This window comes from Eptesicus fuscus, chromosome 6 (assembly GCF_027574615.1).
Source record: "Eptesicus fuscus isolate TK198812 chromosome 6, DD_ASM_mEF_20220401, whole genome shotgun sequence".
NCBI classification, from domain to species: Eukaryota; Metazoa; Chordata; class Mammalia; order Chiroptera; family Vespertilionidae; genus Eptesicus; species Eptesicus fuscus.
The window spans coordinates 32,519,975-32,545,935 of NC_072478.1; the positions used below are offsets into that span (position 1 = coordinate 32,519,975).

General features: G+C 35.7%; 1 protein-coding gene across 7 annotated transcripts in view; it reads left to right on the forward strand.

The window, feature by feature from the left end:
* HMBOX1 (homeobox containing 1) overlaps window positions 1-25,961 on the forward strand; it is a 186,821-nt gene that overhangs the window by 63,321 nt on the left and 97,539 nt on the right. For all 7 annotated transcript variants that reach the window (XM_028159373.2, XM_008150753.3, XM_008150752.3 and 4 more), the window contains exons 2-4: window positions 1,992-2,071; window positions 11,370-11,846; window positions 18,925-19,010. In XM_028159373.2, the coding sequence (XP_028015174.1) occupies window positions 2,049-2,071; window positions 11,370-11,846; window positions 18,925-19,010 (586 nt within the window). In that variant the 5' untranslated portion in view covers window positions 1,992-2,048. The remainder of the gene's footprint in view (window positions 1-1,991; window positions 2,072-11,369; window positions 11,847-18,924; window positions 19,011-25,961) is intronic.

Here is a 25,961-nt window from a genome sequence, read left to right on the forward strand (position 1 = left end):
GTGTCATAGAGACTGGTCTTTCAGTCTTAATGGTCACTTAGGCTTTTATATATATATACTAGAGGCCTGGTGCACGACATTCGTGCACTGGGGGGGGGGGGGATGTTCCTCAGCCTGGCCCGGGACCTCTCGGGGGATGTCCACCTGCCACGGAGGCAGGAGAGGCTCCCGCCAATGCCACTGCCCTTTCCAGCCATGAGCCCAGCTTCTAGCTGAGCAGTGCTTCCCCTGTGGGAGCACACTGACCACCAGGGGGCAGCTCCTGCATTGGGCATCTGCCCCCTGGTGGTCAGTGTGCGTCATAGCAACCAGTTGTTCTGCCGTTTGGTCGATTTGCATATTAGTGTTTTATTATATAGGATATTATAGGTGTGTGTGTACCTACTTTTTATTTTACCCTCCCCCATAGTTTAATAAGCCTCTATACTGTTGGGATCATATCTTACTGATGACCTTATGCCAATGCCAGCCTACCTAGCTACTTCAGTATATTTTAACTGAATTTGAGCAAGAGTGAAAACTGTATTGACCAATAACCAGTTTTGTGGCTTGGTGTGTTGCTGTTTTGTCTAAGAAATGCAATCAGCAACATTTTCAGTAGATTTCTTTGTTCTTTGTATCTACTTTTTTAGGACAGGTATTTCTTAAGTCAGCAAGAAAATTAAGTACAGCAGGAACTTCATTAAAGCTACAATTTAAGATACCCAAATGTGAAAGGTTTCTAACTTCACTCTGAACATTTCGCATATATCATTAGTCACTGTTAGACATTTTGATCTTGCTTAATATAGTTCAGTGCTGAATGTGTATTTTAATGTGCGAGTTTTTGACATCAACATTTTTAACTTTCTTCTAATTTATAATCTTAACTTTCAGTTAATGGAAATATTTGCCTCTATAGATTGTGGTTTGAAACTGCTAATACGTTCAGGCAGTAATACATGATCTTTAGCTCCTAAACCATGAATAGTAGATTTCATTTTTTGTTAAGATCTATGTCTGAATTGAAAGGGGTCAAAGTGTCTGAATGGAGAATAAAGTAGTAGAATGCTAATCAGAAAATGAAAGTACTAGACTCAGTCCTTCCATTATTAATGTACACTGTATTCTGTAATCTAAATGCAATATAGGTATTCATCGTTTTTTAAATTGGTGGTAATAGCCCCTGCTACTCAATAGTTTGTGAAGTACTTCATCACCACTATTTTGAAAATGTTTTAACTTTGTGTAATTTGTTGAATTAGTTATCTATTATCCCTGTTTGATTGATGAGGAAATTGAGACTTAGAGAAATAAAGTCACTCAACATTTGGCTAGCAGTAAAATAAGTAATATATTTGGAATGATACCCCAGAATCTACCACACAGTTAAGACCTTTAGCTGCAATCATGCTGTGGTATGATTTTGTTTAAAGGACTCTACGTAAATGCACTGATGTTATTATCAAGGAGTTACCATGAATGTCACTATTATATTTGTGTGTGTGTGTGTGTGTGTGTGTGTGTGTGTGTTAGGATGGTGTCTGGTAACAGAAGAAAACACTCAGGGGTTTGATTTTCATTACGTTTTCTAAAAAAAACATATTTTTATTGATTTCAAAGAGGAAGGGAGAGGGAGAGATAGAACACCAATGATGAGAGAGAATCATTTATTGGCTGCCTCTAGCACACCCCACACTGGGGATCAAGCCCACAACTGGGCATATGCCCTGACTGGGAATCGAACCATGACTTCTGATTCATAGGTCGACGCTTAACCACTGAGCTATGCGTGCCAGGCTCAATACTTTTTCCAAGTGAATAATTTTTAAAGTGATCACTAGTATTTTTCTATTTTAAAAATTTTGCTTTAAACCAATGTCTTATTTCAAAATAATTTTAAAGACATGATTAACTGATGTTAAATGTTCATATCCTTGAGTTATATAATTAAAATTTTAATTCAATACTTGATTAACAACTAATTCTGGATTTTCTGTCTTTATTTACAGAATGGTAAATAGCGCTGATCATCTCTAGAAAGGATATTGCTTCACCTCATGTAAAGTATGCTCAATTCCCTCCCAGTGGTGTAAGTATCTAGTCCTTCTCTTAGTTTTTGTCTTCTCAATTGTTTTTAATAAAGTTACAAATCATTATGCTTATTATTAAAAAAAGATAGCAGACATTTGTAGATTGAAAGAATTTTTTTCATAAGCTTGTAGTAATTTCTTTGGTGAATTTTCAAATCTATCAGTTTTCTCTTTTACAATTTCTGTTTTTAACTTTGAAGTCTGACATTAAGTTTTAATTGAACATAAAATTACTGTGCTTATTATTTTAATCTGCTTAATAGCCTAGAAACGTGAAATAGATGTTTAGCCATTTGAAAGAGCTAGTGTTAGATTCCTTGTGACAAGCAGAATATTAGAAGCATGTTACCTTAATACTGCCTTTTATGTGCAAACTCCTAACACCTTAGCCATTTCCTTTACCTACTGGGGATAATCATGTAGTTAAGCCTGTTAGCTAATGTAGTTGCTAGCCTTTCTTTCAAGTCAGGCAAAAAATACCGGTACAAATTGAGATAGTGGCATTATATTGAGAGGTTTTTTTGTGCTAGGATATGAACTGTAACCACTAGTTCATATTAAATAGTCCTCTGAATAAAAGTATTCCGGGAATTTCAGATATTAGAGAAGATAAAGTATCTATTAGATCATTAAGTGCATCTTTAGAGTCTCATACAGAGTGCCTTTAGCATAAGTATTTTCTAAAATTTGATGCAATTTCTGTTTTGATTAAATTCCTTCCGTTTTGGTTGACAGTTCTAGAATCCAGTAAGTAGACATTAAGATTGGTTTTCCTATTATTTAGGTTTTTCATTAAAATTTCCTTTCCCTCTCATTGACACTATTATATATAGAAAAGTTTCTGGAATAGGCCTAGAAGATATAAATTGCAACCTGAGTTTATGCTAAGTAGTTGTGTCCTTGGGAAGTGGGAAGGCACTGCATGGCTTTGTGCATAATTCCCCCCACTCATACTCCTTTTTTTTTTTAACGATTTATTTTAAATGGCTATTCTTATAGCCATTAGAATGTAAGCATCATGAGGCCAGGATTTTTTGCTTGATATGTTCCTTGTTGCATCCCGTGTGTCTCATACAGGGTCTGACACATATCAAGCACTCAATAAATCTTAGCTGAATTAATGATTTTTGTCTAAATGGTCTCCAGTTCTCTTATTCCACACTTAAATCTATAACTCCCCCCTCTATAAACTTGTGTGTTTTTACTCCCCCCCCCCCCCAATGCATACAAAGAAATCTCAGTCTTAGTGGTGATTTAAAATATCTATTAAAGTGTGATTGACACATTGGAATATAATCCTGTTTTTCTCAATGTCTTTTTATTATATTGTTATCTACTGTCATAGCCTCTATTCTTATGCTTTTATCAGTTCTGTTGGTTTGAATTATGGAATCATTTACCATACTGTCAAGCTCAGTCCCTAGTAAATCTTCATTTCTTCTTGGCATTTTCTTACTTTAAGACTGCCACTCCTTTGATGCTTAATATTAATTCTGAAAGAGGGTAATGTAAGAATGCTATAAATAGTAAGAAGGGCCTGAGTACATCCTTAGTTGATGAATATTATGATTGACTCTAGAATGTGTTAAATTATCATGCAGTAAATACCATGTAATCAATAAAAGTTAACTGATGACTAGACCATCTTTTGCCTAGTCATTCTGGATAAAAAGATAAAGACAGCAGAATCAAGCTGGAAAAAAAAATGCTGTGTTATGCAATAAAGTATCATTAAGTGTTGATGAATTACAAGTAAGGAAGTAATGTCTTTTTTTATGGATATGCTTTCAAGATTAATTATTTGTGAGTACTTTCACCTTTATTGCTCCACTTGTATGTAGAATTTAGTTTAAGGAAGTGTTCTGGACCTCATGCTATCTCCAAGAAGTGTTTACATACATATCTAAGTAAGGATAAAATTTATTGTAAAATAGGTTTACTATTATGGTCTGATAGTATGGTCTTTTAGAACTGAGCCACAATTCCTGAATTTAATTGTTATTTTATGCTCTGTGTTATTGCAGTGTCGAAATTCTTCTCTCACATTTTCAATTATTGTTGGCCTGAGTCTGCATTCAGATTAGTAATTTAAAGCAGAAAATGTTCCTCATCCTGTGAACAGTCCTTGTGCTACATATGAAAATTAATTCTGTTCTTATATGTTATCTTTTTCTGTTATGAAAGAATTGCTGGTTTCATGGACTTAGATGACCTTTGTAGGTTATTTACTGCTGTAATTGCATGATTATGTGCTAAAAGTAAGTAAATTATGAGAATGAAAATTTGGAAATTACAGAATGTGTGCCTTTGTTTATAATAATGCACATTGGGATATTATTGTCAATATCCAAGAAAGCGTCTATTCTTGGCATTTTCTCAGTAAAATATTGTACCTCTAGTGTCATATGTATGATTTGATCCTGCCCATTATGCCATTATCATTCTACTCGATAGTGATTATACATTCCATTCTAGCAATTGTAGATCTTTTTACTTTAGATGTAGCTTTTGGTATTAGGGATCTCTCTAGGTGCAAGGCACAGACATCTGATTTAAACAAGGTGAAGCATAAAAGGAAATTTATTCTCTTACATATTAATACAACAAGAAGAGCAGGAATGTAGCAGAGGCTTAGAAATTACTAGAACAAGGGATATGAACACTGCAAAGCTTTATTCTTTGCTCTGTATCTCTAGATTCTTCATATAGTGAGGAGTGTACCAGATTAACATATTACTGCAACTGGACGTAGTTATAGTGACTGTCCGCTAATCTACCCTAAATATTTTCAAGAGAGCTAGGCTTGTCTTCCTGTGTGTCCACCCCACTGGCCAGGAAGTAGAGAGAGTATTATGAGTGGCAGCCCCAAGAACATGTGGTTGGAAACAATGAGGCATTCTAGGTAGACAAAATTAATGTATCCTTTCTGTTATCTCCTTTTATGACTTTTGGAATAAAAGTGTGTCCCATCGCCAATGAATCTGAAATAACATAAAATATTACATTGTTTTAGATACTGTGGAATCTGTAGTTCTAATACCAGCTTTAGGATGGATACTTTTTAGTTACAGGTTAAATTCATATTTATTTTACATTGATGCTAATATAAAGTGCTACTCTATATAGAGAAATATGAAGAGTTATACTGTACATATTACTATTTGTTCTGACATAAATAAGATAGGAATGTATTGTGGGGCTGTAAAAATAATTTTTCCTCACATCTTCTAAATTCTTCTAGCTGGGCCAATAATCAAATTAACAGAGACAGAATAACAGGACACAACGTTCAAAGTTTGTTAAACAAATGTACATTCTGGGTGTCATAATGTGACCCAAAGAGGCATTCAGCAGTTGAGGTTTATATGCCATTTTGGACAAAGGAGAAAGGGGCATGGATCTGAGATTTAGAAGGGAAATAGGCAATTCATAGGTAGCCAAGAAAGAGTGGAACACATGGCAAACAAATTCCTGCCAGGCAACCCAAAAACAATGGGACTGAGGGGAGAATCCAGCAGAACAGGTTTTTGCATGTCTACCATATTTAATTCATATTATGCTAAGGTGAAAATTCTAAAGTATGTGTGTAAAGATTCCCTTCTTGAAGCAGGACTTTCTATCTGACTTCCCTTAGGCAGGAAATGGGGAGGGTCAGAGGTTCTTTTAGTGTCTTTGTTTCTTCATAATCAGCTTAAAATCAATATCCCAAAAGGTACATTTTGGGGTGACAAAACTTTGGTCCCCTTCAATATTATGATTTTTTGGGAGGGGGACGGGTGGTATGTTTTTTGGTCCATATAATAAAACAGTTTTTAAAGTCTCATAGTTAAAGTAAGGGCATGCCAGCTTATGAAGTATTTTAAAAGCATGAAGGCTGAAGTCATTTTTAAGGGAAGAGAATAATGTATAGAAACCTTAGTTTATCAAATTAATAAATTATGAGGTATATTATTTGGATTACTAAAGGGATTCTGCAGCTACTTTTAAAAATAACTTCCTGGAATTAAGGATTAATAAACAGTATTCCCCCTTTATCCACAGAGGATATTTTCCAAGATTCCCAGTGGGTGCTTGAAACCACAGATAATATTGAACACTATATATACTATGTTTTTTTTCTATACATACATACCTATGAAAAAGTTTAATTTATAAATTAGGCACAGTAATAGATTAACAACAGTAACAAATAATAAAATAGAACAATTGTAACAATATAATAAAAGTTATGTGAATGTAGTCTCTCTTAGCAGATTAGCACAAATTCCTTTTACCTTCTCAATTTCACTGATAGAATTTTCATTGTTATCCTAGATCTTAGGAGCCTCAGTATACTAAGCTGAGAACTTTTCACCTTTTCACTTCAAGAAAGCACTTTATAGCTTCTTTTTGGTATCTCCCAATTGTCAGCATCACTGCTCTTGCACTTTGGGGCCTGTAGTAAGTAAAATGTTTCTTGAACACAAGCACTGAGATACCTGACAGTCAGATATTAAGCTGGACACTAAGTGACTAATGAGTGAGTGGCCTAGTAGCCTTTTAAGTGTGGACTCTGGCAAAGAGATGATTCACGTCCCAGGCAGGATGGGGCAGGATTGTACAAGATTTCATCATGCTACTTAGAACGACATCCAGGTTTAAATTATGAATTATTTATTTATGGTATTTTTCCTTTAATATTTTGGGACCTTAGTTGATCATGGGTAACTGAACCAGCAGAAAGCAAAACTGTGGATAAAGGAGGACTACTAATAAGCACTTATAGAAACTAAAGTGTTAAGTGTCTCTTATAAACCATTAGGAAAATGTTCATATAGTTTTTTCAACAGACTTTAAGTATAACATATCTATTGAAAAATGCACAAATCAGTAGTGTGCAACTTGGCGAAGTTTCACAGTGAATACACCTGTGTAATGTAGCTAGCATAGAACACAGAATATTTTAATAACCGATTATTTGTTTTAAGCAAGGTGTACTGTTCTTTTGCAATTGGTCAGTAGAAAAAGTAAATGAGTTACTCTGGTTGAAAGTTTTCTCTTCTCACCCAACCAGGTAGGTAATAATATATTAGAGGGGGTATATTAAGTTAGCAAGAAAATTAGTAGAGTATAATTATAATAGCCAGAGCATTTAGAATAGCTAGTAATTGGAAATAGTCCAAGTGTCTAAAATAGAGTAGATAAACAAACCTGTGGTATATTCATAGAATGAAGTTCTACTCAGAAATAAACAGGGAACAAACTATTGATACATACAACATTATAGATGAATCTCAAAAATTTTATGCTCAGTGAAAGAAACCTTACATGAAAGTATACATAGAAATTCCATTTATATGGTTTTCTAGAACAGACCAAAGTAATTCCTGGTGGGGAAAAAAAATCTGAGCAGTGGTTGCCACTGAAGGAAAGAGAAGAAATGAGGGAAATTCCTGGAGTGATGGCAGCATGCTGTATCTCCGTAGGGATTTGAATTTCACATGTGTGTCTTCTCAAAACTCATAGAAAGGTAAACATAGATTTGTGTGTTTTCTTTTATGAAAAGTCGACCTCAAAATAAATAAAACCTGAACAAATACTGAGCTCTAGTCAATGATATGCATGTGGAAGTATTTAGGGGAGAAGTGTACAGATGTCTAGAACTGATTTTGAAATGCATAAAGAAATAAGATGAGTAGAGGAATGGATGCATAAGGGAATGGATAGATATATGATAAAGAAAGTAAAGTGTTAATGGTAAAATCTATAGGGTCACTATAAATATATTTAAACTTGTCTGTATGTTTACAATTTTTTATTATAAAATGGCTGGAGGAAAAAATATAGGCCATCAAGAAAGAATATAATAATCATGAAAATAAGGACTTTTATGAGTATTCAAGAATGCAGAAGATAATGTATCCTATCTAATAATAGACAAATATGCAAATTGACCACACCTCCGACACACCCACAAGCCATGCCCACAAACCATGCCCACCATCCAATCAGAGTGAGTATGCAAATTAACCCAAACCAAGATGGCTACAGCCACAGAGAGCAAGGTTTCCTAGGTAACAGAGGAAGCCAAGCTTTCCGCCGGCCCTTGCCAGGCCTAAGCCTCCACTCAAGCTACAAAGTTTCAATTATAGAAGGTAAACAAATTCAAACAGAAATGGCAGCCGAATGGAGCTTGAGAGAGCAGGCCAGGGTTGCCGCCGGCAACAAGGGAAGCAAAGCTTTCCGCACACCCTGGCCGGGCCCACCCGCTTAAGGCAACAAAGTTTCAATTATAATCCCAACACAAATGGCTGCCAGCCTCTGAGTGAGCCCCAGGCTTGGGTCCACTCCAGGCTACAAAGTTTCAATTGTAGAAGGAAAATAAATTCCAGATACCAGGGCCTCCGCTTGGGTTGCCAGGGGGCGTGGCCAGCCCGCAAACCACCACAGGCCCCTCGCTCAGGCCGCCCCACACCCTAAGGGAACCCCCACCTGATCCGGGACGCCCTTCAGGGCAAACCAGCTGGCCCCCACCCCTGAACCAGGCCTCTATCCTATCTAATAAAAGAGTAATATACAGATTGATCATCACTGCAACACACAATATAGCTGCCCCCATGTGGTCAAAGATCCTGCCCCAATGTGGACACAAGATGGCCACCACAAGATGGCCAGCAGGAGAGGGCAGTTGGGAGGTACCTGGCCTGCAAGGGAGGGCAGTTGAGAGGGACCAAGCCTGCAAGGGAGGGCAGTTGGAGGTGATCAGCCCTGCAGGAGAGGGCAGTTAAGGGTGACCAGGCTGGCAGAGGAGGGAAGTTGGGGGCAAACAGGCTGGCAGCAGAGTGGTTAGGGGGTGATCAGGTTGGCAGGCAGAAGTGGTCAGGGGCAATCAGGAAGGTAGGCAGGCAAGCAGTTGGGAGCCAGCAGTCCTGGATTGTGAGAGGGATGTCTGACTGCCTGTTTAGGGATCCAACTGCCCACCGGGATCGGGCCTAAATGGGCAGTCAGACATCCCTTGAGGGGTCCCATATTGGAGAGGGTACAGGCTGGGCTGAGGGACAACCCCCCTTCGTGCACGAATTTTGTGCACCGGGCCTCTAGTATATGTATAAAGCAGATACTGTGGCTATGGTCACAAATGCCCTGAAACATGTTCTTTTGAATCCATAAAATGTATGTGTTTTTATTCTTAATGAGCCTGTCTCTAAAACTAGAATGATTTCACATAAAAATTCTAGATTTCTGTCTGCTTATTTTTAGAAGTATTTGAAATACAAAATAATCAATGTAATAGAATAGAGAATCTAAAGGTTAGGTACAGTTTGTGTAGAAATTTTGTATATAAAAAATAAGTAATATGTTACAAGAAAAGAGACATAGCCCTAACTGGTTTGGCTCAGTGGCTAGAGTGTCAGCCTGCGGACTCAAGGGTCCCAGGTTCGATTCCAGTCAAGGGCATGTACCTTGGTTGCAGGCACATACCCAGTGGGGAGTGTGCAGGAGGCAGCTGATTGACATTACTCTCTCATCGATGTTTCTAACTCTTTATCCCTCTCCCTTCCTCTCTGTAAGAAATAAATAAAATATATTTAAGAAAAGAAAAGAGACATATTACTCAGTAAAGCATATTGGACAACCAGCTATCCTTTTTGGGGGACAATAAAGCTCAAATCTATTCACATTAATTAAGTAAATATAAACTCTAGATGAAGCAAAGATTTTAAACATAAAAAAACTTACTAGAACCCATAGTCTGTTAGTAGAGCAGTTTTATCTAAGTGGTTTTAATTGGAGACTTAAAAGAGTACAGTAGCCTATATCCCAAATCATATGATTCCAGTACGTACCTATATTGGAAAGCAGAATGACGTATGATATTGGAGTCAGTAAGATCTTATTTAAATCTTTCTTCTGCTTCTTAATCCCTGCCACCCTCCTGTAGCTCTCTGCCTGCTGCCCTGCCCTCCTGTAGTTTCCTCCCTCCTCCTCCCATAGCTTGCTGCCCTGCCCTGTCCTGTAGCTCTCCGCTGCCCTCTTGTAGTTCGCTGCCCCAGCCTCCTGCAGATCTCTGATCTGGTCTTTAGGAAGTCGGTCGTTACGCCTCAGGGCGTAAGGAATAATTAACATATTCCTCTCTTATTATATAGGATATAGGATTGTAGAATGAATTTACACAGACCTAGATGATATAGCCTACTACACACCTAGGCTGTATGGGATAGCCTATTACTCCTAGGTTACAAGCCTGTACAGCATGTTACTGTACAAAACAGCACAAGAGAAAATGATGCATTCAAGAAACTGTAAACATGAGATGTATGAAGCTGCTGCCGTGGTAATACTGCATACTGTTTACAGCAAACTTTATTTTTTTTTATAAGTAGAAAGAGTATGCTCTAAAATAATGATAAAATAATATAGTACAGTAAATACACAAGTCAATAACATGGTTGTTTATCATCATAATCAGGCATTAGCTACTGTGCATAATTATATTGCTACATTTTTATATGACTGGCAATGCAGTAGGTTTGTTTGCACCAGCATCACCACAAACACAGGAGTAATGCATTGCTTCACAACATTACGAAGGCTATTACCATGCTACGATGTCAGTAGGTGATAATCTGGGATACTATCATATATGTGGTCCATTGTTGACCAGTGCTGTGGCACATGACTATATTGTTATTAACTCTGAAACATTTTCTGATGGGCTACAGTATCTTGTGTTGGTTAAAGAAAACATAATGTAGGAGCAATTTCCAAGAATGAATAGTTCAGTTTGGTTATAACCATGAACGATCTATTTCTCAGGATATTAACAGAATGCATTACAGAGATAAAATATGAAATTACTAAATGGTGGATAAAATGGTGCTTAGTAAGTTTTTTTAGGTACTTCTCTTACTTTTCTATTTAAGTATTTTTGCTGGTTATTAGTATTTGCTTGAGTTTAGCATATCAAATAGTTTGTTTACAGTAAATGAATTTATAGAGTTCCTAGGTCAGTTTTGTTGATATTTAGCAAAACAAGATAATACATCTATTTTTCAGCAACTTTCTATTAATACTCTAATGTAGAATAATACACTTGAGATGGAAAAACACCTATGAGTAATTACATAGCCTGGATTTAATAGTGTATTTACATAATCTGTTGTTTTGGTATTACTGCCATAATGGAAATTTTGGGTTATTATAATAGTAATGTCTTAAACATTTTCAGTGAAGAAGCACAGCATCTTCTGGGCATTCTCTATAATGATTTTTTAATAGATATTGTAAATAAAGGGACTAATTTTTTTTTTTTTCCAGTTTGTTGGAAACCATGTCTCACTATACAGATGAACCCAGATTTACAATAGAACAGATAGATCTGCTTCAGCGCCTTCGGCGTACTGGAATGACTAAACATGAAATCCTCCATGCCTTGGAAACTTTGGACCGTCTTGATCAAGAGCATAGTGACAAGTTTGGAAGAAGGTCCAGCTATGGAGGAAGTTCATATGGGAATAGTACCAACAATGTTCCAGCATCTTCCTCTACAGCTACAGCTTCCACACAGACGCAGCATTCTGGAATGTCCCCATCGCCTAGCAACAGTTATGATACCTCCCCACAGCCTTGCACTACCAATCAAAATGGGAGGGAGAATAACGAGCGATTGTCCACATCCAATGGAAAGATGTCACCGACTCGCTACCATGTAAACAGCATTGGTCAGAGGTCATACAGTTTTGAAGCCTCAGAAGAGGACCTAGATGTAGATGATAAAGTGGAGGAATTAATGAGGTTGGTTCCTTTGCTTATTCAGAGTCCCCAAAATGTCTGTTCTTATATTGGTTTTAAGTAATAAACTGTATTTCAGCTACTTACCTATAAGAACTGTGATTTCCCCCTGCCCACTTTGGAGATGAAAGAAAAATTTCAAGTTTTATGTTTTAATTCAAATTTTCTCTTTTCAACTTCAGCCCTATCACTTTGCTGCTTGATAAGCGTTTTCCATTCTCTCTGTCAAAGCAAAGGTTAGCCTTCTCTTTATGGTTGTAATTGCTAACATCTGAATTTTCAGCATTGCTAACAGACACTTTCTATTCCTTAAATTTGTTGTAAGTACTTTTTCTAAGGGATAAGGTGATTTTATCATGATATAGAATATATACAGTTTTGAGTTTTCCCTCCAATAACTCAATCAAACAATAATTTTAAGCTACTATTATATAAAAAGTAGTGTTATTTGGAAGAAAAAGATACAGTTTTCACTCCTAAGAAGCTAAAGTTCTAATTTTAGCAATAGGTGCCACATATATATGTTTAATGTTATCTATTGTAAGATAAGTTAAAGCACTTAGGGTTTTAAACACTGAGAAAAGAAGAAGTTCACTTTCAACAGAGGCAGGTAGAAATGGTTTCACACTGGGCCTGGGACACTTTGAGGGCAGCAACCATGTGTTTTCTACCGTTGTGTCTCTAGGATCTGAACTGTCCTTGGTACATGGTGAGGGCATAATCTGTTAAGTGGATGATGAATTTGAGCTAAACCTTAAGAGATAGCCTGTCTTTTGAAATATAGCGATCTTATATAAAGGTAAGGGAATAGTAAATGGTAGAATAGGCAAGGTGTATTTTGTCTTAAAAGGATTACATGTGGGCTAGACTATGTAATAAGAGTAGTATATTTGGCAGTACAGGTTTTGGAAGATTTGAGTTCCATATAAATAGTTACTGGTTAATTTGGTTGGAGTTAAAGCAGTTAATTCCCATATGTGTATTAGACTAACAAGAAGTTTGGGGAAACTTTCTTTTTAACAGAAGGCTCTGGAAGATTGGCCAGGGTCTAAAACTTGACTATTAGCTTATAGGTTGACATTTTACTGTAATTCAAGTATGTCTTCAAAATAAACAGAAAAATCTCTTTAGCAATGACTAGGATTTGTACTTAAATCCTTCAATTACACACATTCAAGTTTCATCATTAATTACATACATGTTTATATATTGTTAGCATTTAATTTTCATGCTACCATTTTGTTGCATAGTTAGGACACTTGATTTTCTTCATTATCCTGCTTCAATTTCTTACAACTACTACTTTGGTATCCTCTAATCATCTAGGGATTTCATTGACCTTCTGGCTCTCTGTGGTCCTCTGCCATTGTGCCCTCACCCACGCCTACATTCTTCTTTTGTGCCCACTGATCGTTTTTCTTAAGTTTGCAGATAATAACAATTATTAGGTTGGAGGGAGAAGTTTATTGCATGTCTTTTCTCAGTTTAATCATTACAACCATGCTGTGAGGTGGAGCAGAGACATTGAGATTCAAAAAATTAAATAATTGGCTCAAGGAAATGGTAAATTTTAAGTGGCAGAGTCTGAATTCTAACTCATGTCTTTATTGCCAATGTTCCTCTTTTGTCTGTTGCCTCTGTAAATAATTTTTTGATGTCCGTAAATATCAATAAGATTATAGGAACAATGGTTAATGTAATTTAAGACAAAGTGTGAATGCCTTAATGGGCTAAGTCCCCCTTCCCAACTCTCATGATATTTGCCTCTTACTAAACAAATGAATTTTTATTTGGTAGAATGTTAGAGAAATTTTTGAGCAGTTGATCTTTCTGAGTGTCATGTGCTCATTTAGGGCTACACTGCCCTTGCTGATTGCACAACACTGTGGTCATATTTTAGTGTATTGAATTTGGTGGTCTCTAGGTGGGGAGAATAGTTACTTGGTACCTGAATGCCTTCCTGCCTCCATTTCTACATACTAGTATATCATATACAGCATTGGACAAAATTAGGTTTACAGTTGTGAGTATGCAAAATACAGTTTATTCTTATATTATTATTTATTAATCATTTTATTATTTTCCATACAAATAACTGTAAACCTACTTTTGCCCCACCTTGTATACTAGTAATTCTCCTCTTGCATACTCACATTTCCCAACTTCTATAGCATTCAATTATAAGATGTATTTTTCAAATTTTATAACCCATATGTCCACACAACTTAACTTTTAGTAATTTCAAGGTACATAAAGAAAATTTTTTGTAGAAATTGATTAAATTATAACAAAACCTGATTAACTTGTTAAGAAACAATAAAAAATAAAGTAACTGTTACTTTTTTTCGTTTTTTAATTGATCAGGGTAAAAAACCTGAATGGGAAACTAGAATATGAATTCTCAACAGATCGTTGAATATAACATTTTAGAAAGGACTTTAAAGCTCTTAACTTTAGAATGATGACCCATTTCACATGTTAATATTTTTAAATGCATCTATTAATATATATATTTATATGTAGGTATATATATATCTGCAAATATCATAGTGTACATATATTAAAGTATTTGTTCTGTTGTATATATATTATAAAGTAACAATTGAAATGAGTTTAGTGTTTTAATAATGTATGTTAGCATTTTATACAAGATTCCGAGACTTTATGCTGAGTTGGTTACCTAACAATAGGGTATTTACTTGTATAGGTAGGGTACTTATGATCCATAAGTAATAATATTCAGTTACCATGTTGTTTATACATATAGAGTAGCTTTTCTTTTAAAGTTATCTTTAAAACATTTTAAAGTTATGTTTTGATTATCTCCATGAGTGGAAATTAAAAGGAGCAGGTTTTATTTAAATGTGAAAGAATTTGTATGCAATTATATTTTCCATCTTTGAAATAGTCTGTCTTCCATCTCTGGAAATCTTTGAGATAAAAGACTGCCTATGATATTAATCAATGTCACCCCCTAAAAATTGAAAAAAATTCAGTAAAATTTTTTTAAAAGACTACTTTCAAGAGAGGGAGGGACTAAAGAATGTGTAGTGTTTATCAAACAAGAGACTATGGAAGATCTCAAAAGCATTCCACTTTTAAATATGCATTCTTTAATATTCTTTGTCCTAAAAAAGAAATTATTGTCATTTTGAGCTAGAATAAATAACTCTTTTTCCATTCTGGTTTGGAAGTTGAAACATATTTAAGAATAAGAAAATAAAACTTTTATAAATGATCTAGATCAGATTTTCTATTATCTGCAAACCCTATGATGAATAAGACAATCATTGTGCTAAAGGATTTTTTAGGCTTGTAAGAGCGATAAGGTCAGGTTAGAAACAACTGTAATACAGAATAGCATGTAACACATTAGCATATGGGTAGTGTAATTGAAATAATAACATGCTTTTGGAAGAAAATATCTTTTTTAGCTCTGATGATCAGGGAGAACTTCTCTGAATAGATGACAATCAAATTGTGTCTTTTAAAATGGTTATTTCAAAAAGAGGCATTACTGATTAGTTCGTTTAGATATTAAGGTCTCTAGATCACAATGGAAAGTTTAGCAAGTTATAAAAATAATGGCAATGGAGGATGGAAATGAAGAATTTCATCCCACATGTGGAAATTACTCAGATGAATCCAGCATGGCTGTGTTTGGAAAAGGCAGTAGGAGGAGATGACACGGACTTCAAGTGGTTAGATGCAAATTGAGTGGTAGCTTCTTTTGGAAGTAATCTATGGAATCAAAGAAAGATCAGCCTACATTTGACTTTATTTCCATAAGACCTGAGGAGTAAAAATCATGAAGAATATGAGATTTTATAAGACAAGGAAGGAAAAGGGATTCATTCTCTTTAAAGAAAATGTCAAATTTCAGATGAAGAGAGAAAGTAAGGAGTAGGAGAAAATGAGAGAATTAGAATTGGAGTAACAAAAGTTTTTACACCAAGAAACTGTTGATTTCACAGGGTACAATGTGTACAGTAGGAGAGGTAGATTGTTAAAGGCTGAATGAGGAGAGAATGAGGGGGGAATATGTGAAAGTTTAGAGAACAGAGGCACCCCCAAAAGAATGGAAGTCTTTGAAATACTTAAGAGAATTGAATACAAAGAAAGTGAAATGCTGTGCTATTTTGAAGGAACCAAGTAAAACTAACTGAATACCACATCACTGCTTATATCTAAAGTGACTTTCTAGAAATCTTTCCATAGTGCCTTAAAGTACCTAATACAGATGTTTAATTCAATCTTATATAGTTATAGTAGATCATTTCTTTCTTCTTTTCCTGGAATTCTTTCTGAGGTTTTAAAAAAATAGCCATTGTTCATAGTTTATGTACGTTTATAGTTTCAAAATGTTTACATTGAAAAAATTTTTGTTATATGAACATTGAGTATTAAATTTCATTTAATTTCAATTTCAGTGCTTGGAGAAAAATAGTAAAAGCTTTGTGACAGGTGTATTAGTGTTCTAATTTTACCGGATGATGAAACCAGGGCCAAGGTTTATTAAATGACTTACCCAAGTGCACCCTTACCTTTCAAGTCTTAAATTTATTTTTTAATTCAAAAAAGATTCTCTCTGGTATAGCAGTTAAGTAAAGAGATTTTTAAGACTCATTGTGGGTACTTACAAACTTGCCAAGTATCTAAAAGTATAGTTTATGAGAATGTAAGTGAATAGCCGCTGTCTTGCTGCCGTTCTTGATAATATCATACTGTAAGTCTGTGAATATGTCACAAACTGGATATTCCCCACTGGAATAATTAAGTATTATTTCCACTCTATGATTTAGTGTCTACTCTAGGTTAATTAGATTTAAAATAAACTGATTTAAATTCCAGTTTAAATCAGTGGCCAAAAAAATACTATTTAATCTATTTTCCCCACTAAAGCACATTTTAAAAATTTACCCTAATAAATATTTTCTTAAACTCAAGTTTTATTTTCTAAGAAGGACACTACACATTGGAATACAATGCTTTATTTACATTTTTTCACATTAATTCTGCAGAAACCAAATGATTTGATTGTTTTACATACATCAGCCAGTTAAAATAGATACTGCTGAAGTTATTTCTTGCTCAGCTGATTACTGATGGATATTTGACAGCTTGTTTAGTCTACGTTACTTGTATTTTACTCAGCAGTTTTTGTTTGACTTATTTGTGCCTTTTCTGTCACATTCACAATTTTAAAATAAAATGAGAATGCATATTTGTCAAGGAAATATTTCAAATACATAGCAAGCATTTTGGAAGGAGTCTAGACATTATCTAGATCAGTATGAGAAATTTTGGATGTTGAATTAGCCAGCTGACTATATTCTTCCTTTAGAAATCTTTTTTATTAGGATTTCCAAATGGTAGATTAGGAATGTGCAGTAGAGTTCCAGATTAGAAGCTGTCCCTACTGTCATCTCTCCGTTCTTTTCCAGAATTCCTGAAAAGGGAACATGGAATCCGCTAATAAAATGTGTAGCCCCTCCTCACCAAGGGTCTAAAATATCTGCTGTAAATTAAATCACAGCTGATTCCTTTTGGAAAGGGTACTTTTGTTTCTCCAAATAATCTGTAGAAAGACTTGAACTCTTTTTTTAATTTAAATTCTTTATTGTTTAAAGTATTACATAAGTCTCCTTTTCCCCCCATTGATCTCTTCCCACCCCCAAGGACTTGAACTCTTAAGAAGAGTTTGTGATTCATTCACAAAATGATTTGTAAAGATTTCATGATCTTTGTCTCAGATCAAGAGTCAGGAAGCTTTTCTGTAAGGGCTAGGGGGTAAACATTTAGACTTAGTGGACCAGAGGCAAAATTGAGGATATAATATAGATAATTTACACACAAGAGAGAAATCAAATAAGCATACATTTTTATTGACAAAACTCAATATAGAATAATAATTAAATACATTTTAAAAATCAAAGCCTACTAGTGAGAAAAATAGAATTGGGGAGGGGATGATAATTTGCTTTAATTCATGTTTGAAGGTAGTGTTTTCCTGCCATTAAGTCAATTGCAAATTTTCATCTGTGAATACCATTTTTAGTGGGGGAGGCCAGATTTAGCCCAGGGGCCATGGTTTGCTAACCCCTGTATTAGATGATAAGTTACCAGTACTCTATGTTACTTTTGGGCATCAACAAAAATTAGTGCTCTGTTTATATAATCTTGTACATAAAACATTCAAAGGACAATTAATTGGTCAGTTTTAAGTATAAATTTTATTTACGTATTCTGTTTGTTCTGGTGGAGAAACAGGAATCTTGCCATTTATTGTCATACTAGTGAATGTCTAGTCTTTTAAGAATTTGTTGAATTTTTAAATAAGTAAAAATCATTAAGGAATCTTAGTGGAGGAAAAATCAGGTCTATAATTTGCGATCCCAAGGATGCAGAAAATAATGTAGGTTTAAGTATTAAGTATTCTGTATAACACATGTAATAGGAAATTAAGTGCCTTTTTATATTAAAATTCTATATGTAACCCCACTTAAATTGTTTTTTATACAGGATAAGAAGGCAAATTAAAAGGCAAAGCCTTCCTTAAAGTGGCTAATATTTTAGCAATTGTGAGAATGATGATGATTTCTATTCTTTAACAAAAAATTTTAAATGAACTGCACCTTATTTATGCAGTTGCAAGTTAACACGGGAACCACAATCTACTCACAACTGACTTTTGTCCTTGTTGCTTTTTATTTTTCTAGGATTTCTGTCTGTGTAAGATGTATTCATCCCACAGTAATGAAACTTAATATATACCATGTGGCAGCCTTGTTCCTAATGTGAATTATTCACAGCATAACATTAGCCATCCTCTGGTATGAAACTCGTATCTACTGTGGCATTCACTAAAGCGTCCGTCTGATGGTGTGGTGTTTTAGGACTTGAATATTTGGTGTTTCTTGGTTTCTTTTAATTTCATGTTTCATACAGGCTTGTTCTTTACCTTTATTTTTGTGTCCTTTCTCTCTCTGTTCTCCCCACCTCTCTGCTTCACCTTTCTTAGCAAAGATGAGGATTTCTACCTTCAACATACATTGTTGGTCTTGTCTTCTGTTTTTGTTAGGAGGGACAGCAGTGTGATAAAAGAGGAAATCAAAGCCTTTCTTGCCAATCGGAGGATTTCCCAAGCAGTTGTTGCACAGGTAACAGGTAAGAGCTGAAGAGCCCTTTATTCTGGAATCATGTCTAGTCTCTGCCTGCTGATGCAGATGTTGGGTTATTGCTCACATTTCTGCATTGCAGTGCAGATCTGTCAATTTAGGCATAATAATGTATGCCGGTGATTTAAAACCCATTGTCTCCGATATCATGGAACTTCTCCAGTGAATTTTTTTTTTAATGTGTGCTAGTAAATTTTAATAGCATTTCTAAAAAGCACAAAATTCCCTACTTTATTGGCTAAAAATGGGTTCTCTGGTTTTCTTGTAACTGTGACAGAGCTCATGACACATGCACATCCAACTGCTACCTCCATTTCATATATTTAAAAGCTTTGCAGTCCTCCAAATCTAATCCTCAATTTTACCAATTAAGAAATTATTGTGTTTTTTAAACCACTTTTCTGTATGTGAAAGCTTTTCTCAACCCATTACTGAGAAGATAAGAGTTACCAGTGTCTTCTCTTTGTTTTTTATATCCCATCCCATTACCCACCCACCGCAGCCCCATCCCAAGTATGTGGTGTATATGTGTCATTCTCTATTCAGATTGCATTTTTTATAGTTATTAAATTTGGGCAGCATGTCTTTTTCTCTGTTGGAATGTAGTGTTTCTTTCTTCAATATCAGTGATTTATAAAACCCAACTATGCCTTAGTCATTAGAGTAACCAGAAATTCTTTTAACTACATTCTGTCATTAATACACGGTTATGCATTGTACATTGATAGATGTGAAAAGTAATTTGTTTCTCCCCTTCTTTTTTTTAACATGCCAGTAGCAGCTACATGATTTTGGCCCTTTTAGCCTTTGTGCCTTAGTTTCTTCCCCACTATAATGAAATAATTGGATCTGATCTTCAACAGTACCTTCTAATTTTAAGATATTATGTATATTCTCTAGACATTGATACATATTGAAGACAATTTACCTAAAAGGATGTTATTGACCATTAATTTGGTTAAAAATGAAACTTGAGATTTCAGAAGTCTTAAATTTTGTTCCAAGAATCTAACCTAAGATCAGCCAATCTTAATACAGGTGTGTGTGTCTGTGTGTATGCATGTGTAATATATTACATTAGTAATATAGCTTTATAAATGATACTGTTTATGGTAGAAAAAACACTTTAGTTCAAGGCATATCTTTTTGTACAGAAATCTTAAACAGCAGGATGATGTGTGAATTTAATTTTTGCAATCTTCAGGTGTTTTTCAGTAGGATATTTAAAATAAATTGTTACCCTTGTTTTCAAAGATTAAGAAGTGGTGATAAGGGCCCAGTAAGGGCACGTTCAGTGGGTTTTACCAAAGTCCACTGCTGTGCACTATGAAAAGATAGAGTACTGTCTTTCAGGGCTTTTACTTCAGCCCCAAGATTAGAGGCAATAGAATCTTCTGGTTTGCCAGAATAACAAAAATATAGTGTTATAGAACAGCATTATATAATGTTGATTTTGTTCAGGCAGAAATATTTCTGAGTATCTTGAATACACTGAATCTTGAATTATCTTGGACTTTCAAAATAGTAGCTTTTGAAACCAATACAGCATGGATGCAAATTATAATAAAATACCTTTAACAGGAATTTCCTAGGCATATGTAAAATCATTAGATAAACTATAATGAATTAAACATAGTATATCAAATATTGGCTTTTTGGAAAGGGAAACTGAAAGATGTTTTAGCATCTTGCTACTCAAAATGTAGTCTATGGAACAGCAGTATTGAGAGCTTGTTAGAAATGTAAAGTTAGAGAGCATCACCCGAAACATAAATCAGAATTTACGTTTTAACCAGATCCGCAGGTGATTTGGGTTGGAGAAGTACTATTTTAGGAGATTGGTAAGCTTTCCTGACATTAACTTCAATGGATTGGCGTTGTTTAGCAATGCCCCACTCAGTAGTAGTCATCATGATGCCATCTCCTGTTTATGAAAGCAAAAAGTGATAATGGTTTTACACATTTATTATCTGTTATATCACTTGGACCTTTCTTTGGCTACTGTAATTATAGGATCTGGTACTGTTAAAATCTTCTTCCCCCATTTCCGCCTCACCCCAACTTATTCTTCCTCCTCTTTGTTCATAATTTGAAAGCTTGGGTTCATTTTTTCTTGATCAGATATCTTTCATAGTTCTCTATTGACTGAAAATGAAACTCCTTATAATTTGACTCCAGCCTTCTTTTTAGTGCCATCTTCTATTCATTATACTTCCTAACTGAATTAACTACTTGCCATTTCCAGAATTTTGCTTACCTAGATGCTCCCAGATCATTGGTGGAGTGTAGGATACCTTCCACCTTCTCACCTCAGCCTTATCAATTGCTGTTTATCAAGCTTACCTTAGTTGCTATCTTCATTCTGTCTCCTTTGGTTACTTTGGCCCACATGGAGCTCTCTTTATTCTGAAATTAATTAGACTTAGTTCACCACCCTGAGATACTAAACCTCATTTCAGTTATACATTTTAGAGTAATGTTCTTTAAAAGCAGTGATATTTCTTACACATCCCCCAAAGAGCCCACCTATATGCTCTCTGAAGATGCTACGTTTACCAAGCTGCCAATAGTGCTGCCTTATAGGGTAAAGAAGAATTCGTGAAGCTAAAATAGCTGTACATGTGAAAATGTATCCAGTATAATTTTGTCCAGTGATGTTCCCTCTCCAGAAATAATTATTTGTTCAACAAATACTGCATGAATTCTGCCCTTAAGGAACTCACAGTTTTCTTTTATCTATTTCAATTATTTACATAAGGCCAGGGAATGAAGATGATTCATAATCAGGTGGTTAATTGTCCTATGGTCAACTTACTGAATTCATGTATTCCTCATGTATTTATTGTGCTACATTTTCATCCAGTCCATCAATCATCAGGCTAAACTCAGGGACAGGAATTTCATTCAAGAAGAGAGATGGAGTAATTGAGAACTTGCCCTTGTAATTGGCTCACTAGGGTACTTGGTCAGTACATAGGTACATTTTTCTGTCTTTAAACAAATTAGTCAAGTGTATATTAGAAGAATCTACGTGCTAGAATCTACCCCAAAATAATGTTAAGGATGTGGTTGTCTAGAATCTCTGTCCTGTAATGGAATCTCTTAAAGTCAGTAAAGTTCAACTCTAATGTATGAAATAAGTCAACTCTGAGATTAAAAGGAGAAAAAGTGATACACTACAACGAAAATGCTAAATTAAAAAGTGTAGTGAGGTGCAAAATTATAACATGTGCTTTTCCCAGAAACAAATGCAGAGACTTCTTTTTATAGATTCAGAGGATATCTATAATAAGATAAACAAGAAGTTCATGGGTGGGGTCTGTATAAATAATATCCTACTGATAGGAAAAATGACAGTATAAACAGGATATAATAGCAGTGCCTGCTGAATTTCCCAGCATGTTATTTGTAGCTTCTTTCACAGAGTCATAGCTGCTCCCACCAACGGTGGATTTTTTGCCTCTAAAAGGTTGAACACGAGTCTAAATTTTCACTAACAGTGATGGGGTGGGGAGCACGGCCTTCACTTAGTAATAAACGTGTGTTTTATATTCACTTTCAGGCTGTTTGCATTCTTAGAACATGATTTTCTTTTTAAATAACCTCTGGGAAAAACCAAGTGGGCAGAATAAATGAGTAAATGGGCAGAGCTTGAGTGAGGCTTATCAGCCAACGAAATATACTAATTGGATTCATGTCCTTTTAAAGAAATAAATAAACGGAAGAAGAAAAAAATAGCATCTCAGAATTTTAAGAACTTTATCACAACTTTGTCTTCTTGTAATGGAGAAGCAGCCATTAAACTTGTTCCCTGCCATGAAACAGCCTGGGACCAGGGCGAAGCTGCAATTCTCTGTCTCAGTCTCCTTACTTACAGGACAAGGGGCTTTGACCCAATATTTATTAGTATCTTTTCTAATTGTCAAATTCTACTCTGTTCTTAAACTGTTGAGTACATTTAACAAGTGTGCATCATAACTGTATCTAGTGACTCATTCCCAAATGTAAGACTTTATATAAATAGAAGCTCTGAACGAGCTTTAGCAATGTTCTAGCTATACTTAGACCACTTCCCTTTTTCAATTATCTTTAAAATGAAGGATAAAAACACTACATATTCAATTTGATTGTAATAATTTCTTTATAGATGTGGGTATATATCGTTCCTTTCCCTAAGAAGACAATTTCAGAACAGATATTGAAAACTAAAGTGTTACTAAACCTTTTTTAAAAATAGAATTTATTTTTTTAGAGCAGTATTAGGTTCACAGTAAAAGTGAGTGAAAGTACAGAGAGTTCCCATATATCCTGTCCCCACACATGTCCCATCTCCCCTATTATCAGCATATGGCACCACAGTAGTACCTTTGTTATAATCTGTGAAACTACATTGACACATCATTATCACCTGAAGTCCATAGTTTAAGTATAACTGGATTTGTACATTTAAAGGGATGTTGAAAAGTGTACAATAACAACTATTCATAATTCATAGTATCACAAGATGATACTATAGTTTCACTACCTAAAAGTCCTTGGTGCTCCTGTTCCTCCCTACCTCTCCCCCCCCACCCCCCCGCCCGCAACCCACAGCAAGCATTGATCTTTTTACTGTCTCCATAGATTTGCCTTTTCAAGAATGTTATATAGTATGTAGTCTTTTCAGGTTGGCTTCCTTTTATAGATTCAGAAGATTCCTATAATATAAACAAGAAATTTATTCACTTAGGAATGTGCATTTAAGGTTCCTTAATGTCTTGGTGGTTCATTTCTTTTTAGTGCTAAATAATATTTCATTGTCTGTATATACCACAGTTTATCCATTCACCTGCTGAAGGTCATCTTGGTTGCTTCCAGGTTTTGGCAATTATGAATAAAGTTACTGTAAACAAGTAGAATTTATATTTACATTAAAAAAGCAATGTTGGTAGGTCATAAATTACAGACTATGGAATTGTCCTCTTATAATACAACCAAATATAATTGTGCTCATTTAACAAGATTTTTTCAATTCCTACCTAATGATTTATTAGTTTTATATAGATCTCCAATTTGAAGGCTACAAAATGGGTAGATCTTTATATGTGAGTTATAAGTTTTATCTCCAAATTGGAAAGGTTTAGAATTTTTGTTTCTGTTAGGAGAAAACTTCTTTTCAAATCTTTGAATGGACTTCAGTTACCAACAATATAAACGTTTTTTTCAGAATACATTTTAGGATTGTCTCTTGTTTTGCAACCTTTGGAGAATAAGAACAGATGGTGTTCCGTGGTTCAAAATGTCTTACTTTTTATTTCACTTTTTCTATCTTCTGCAATTTGTCAGAAAACTATTTTCTGATAAGCACAACACATAAAGTTACTTTTTTTTTTTTCGATAGGAAAACATCCAGCCTCTAAATCTGAATAACCGTATTTTCTCACTTTAGTGATGGATCAATGAAAAATCAAAGTAAAAATCATTTCAGAGTGTACTTTTTGTTAGAATTTTTCTACAGTTCTTGAAATTCATTGTTTTACCAGGGCTTTCATCATCTTAAATGCAGTGTAAAGGATTTGAGATGTACATTTTTAGTGTAAAAGTTCAGAAGATTGGTTTTCAAGAATAAAACAGATTTCTCTTTCACCTGTATTTAAATATGTTTTTGATTTTTAGGGAGGAAGGGAGAGAGATAGAGAGATAGAAATGTTGATGAGAGAGAAGCATCAGCAATCAGCTGCCTCCTGCACGCCCCCTGTTGGGGATCAAGCCTGCAACCCTGGCATGTGCCTTGACCAGGCATGGAACAAGTTGACCTCTTGGTTCATGGGTGTCCACTTGATGCTCAAACACTGAACCACACTGGCAGGGCTCACATGTATTTAAAGTATAAAATGTAATTTAAACTTTTTTATTCTACCACTAGAGGCCCAGTGCATGATTGAATCATGCACGTGTAGGGTCCCCTACACGCTTTCGCTTTTCGCGGTGGAGCTGGGTGCCTGTCCGCTGGTGCACCAGGCCTTTTAGAAGCCTCCGGCTCAGCGGAGGCTTCTGAAAGGCCTGGTGCCGGAGCAGACAGGCACCCAGCTCCCCCACTTTTGATGGTCCACGGCCGCTGAGGGGGGCTACCCTGCTGTTGAGAGGCGCAGGGGGTGGGACTCCCGCCCCCTGCGCCTCTCAACGGCCGCTGAGGGGGGCTGTAGAGGACACCTGGCTACCCTGCCGTTGAGAGGCGCAGCTGGGTGTCCGCGGCAGGCCCCCTCAGCGGCCTTGAATCTGGCCGTTGAGAGGCGCAGGGGCAGGACTCTCAACAGCAGGGTAGCCCCCCTCAGTGGCAGCGGATCCGTGCCTCTCAATGGCCGGATAGGCCACCCCGAGTCCCGCCCCCCAGCCTCCCGCCGCCCAATCGTGGGCGTAGCGGAATGATGGTAATTTACATGTTACTCTATTATTAGATAGGATAAGCTTTGACAAAAGTGATTTTTAGAGGTTAAGCACAGATGTGCTTCCCCCCCTCCCCCTTCAGTAATTTTTGTTTTTGTTTTCTAAGATTGTGGAGAGAAGTCTGTACTTAAAGTTTAATATTCCTTTTATAGTTTTATGAAATACTAGAGGCCCAGTGCGCACAAAATCATGCACCAGTAGCTTGCTTCCGCTTGCCTCAGCTGGCCGTCCCGCCCATCACTGCTAGTAGCTTGTGCCCCACCATGCCCGCTGGGAGAGCCACTGATCATTTGGTTGTGATGGCGTGACAGCCACGGACCTTTTATATAAGAGATTTTCTTATATTAAAAAAAAAATAACAGGACAGGGATAAATGGTAGAAAGAAGATATTTATGTCTGATAAAATAGCAAAATCTAAAGTTCAGCTGTAGTCCATGTAAGTCATCAGACAATCTTATAAATAATTTCCTGCAGAAGAAGGCTTTCAAGGGAATAAATACCATTTTTTATAAA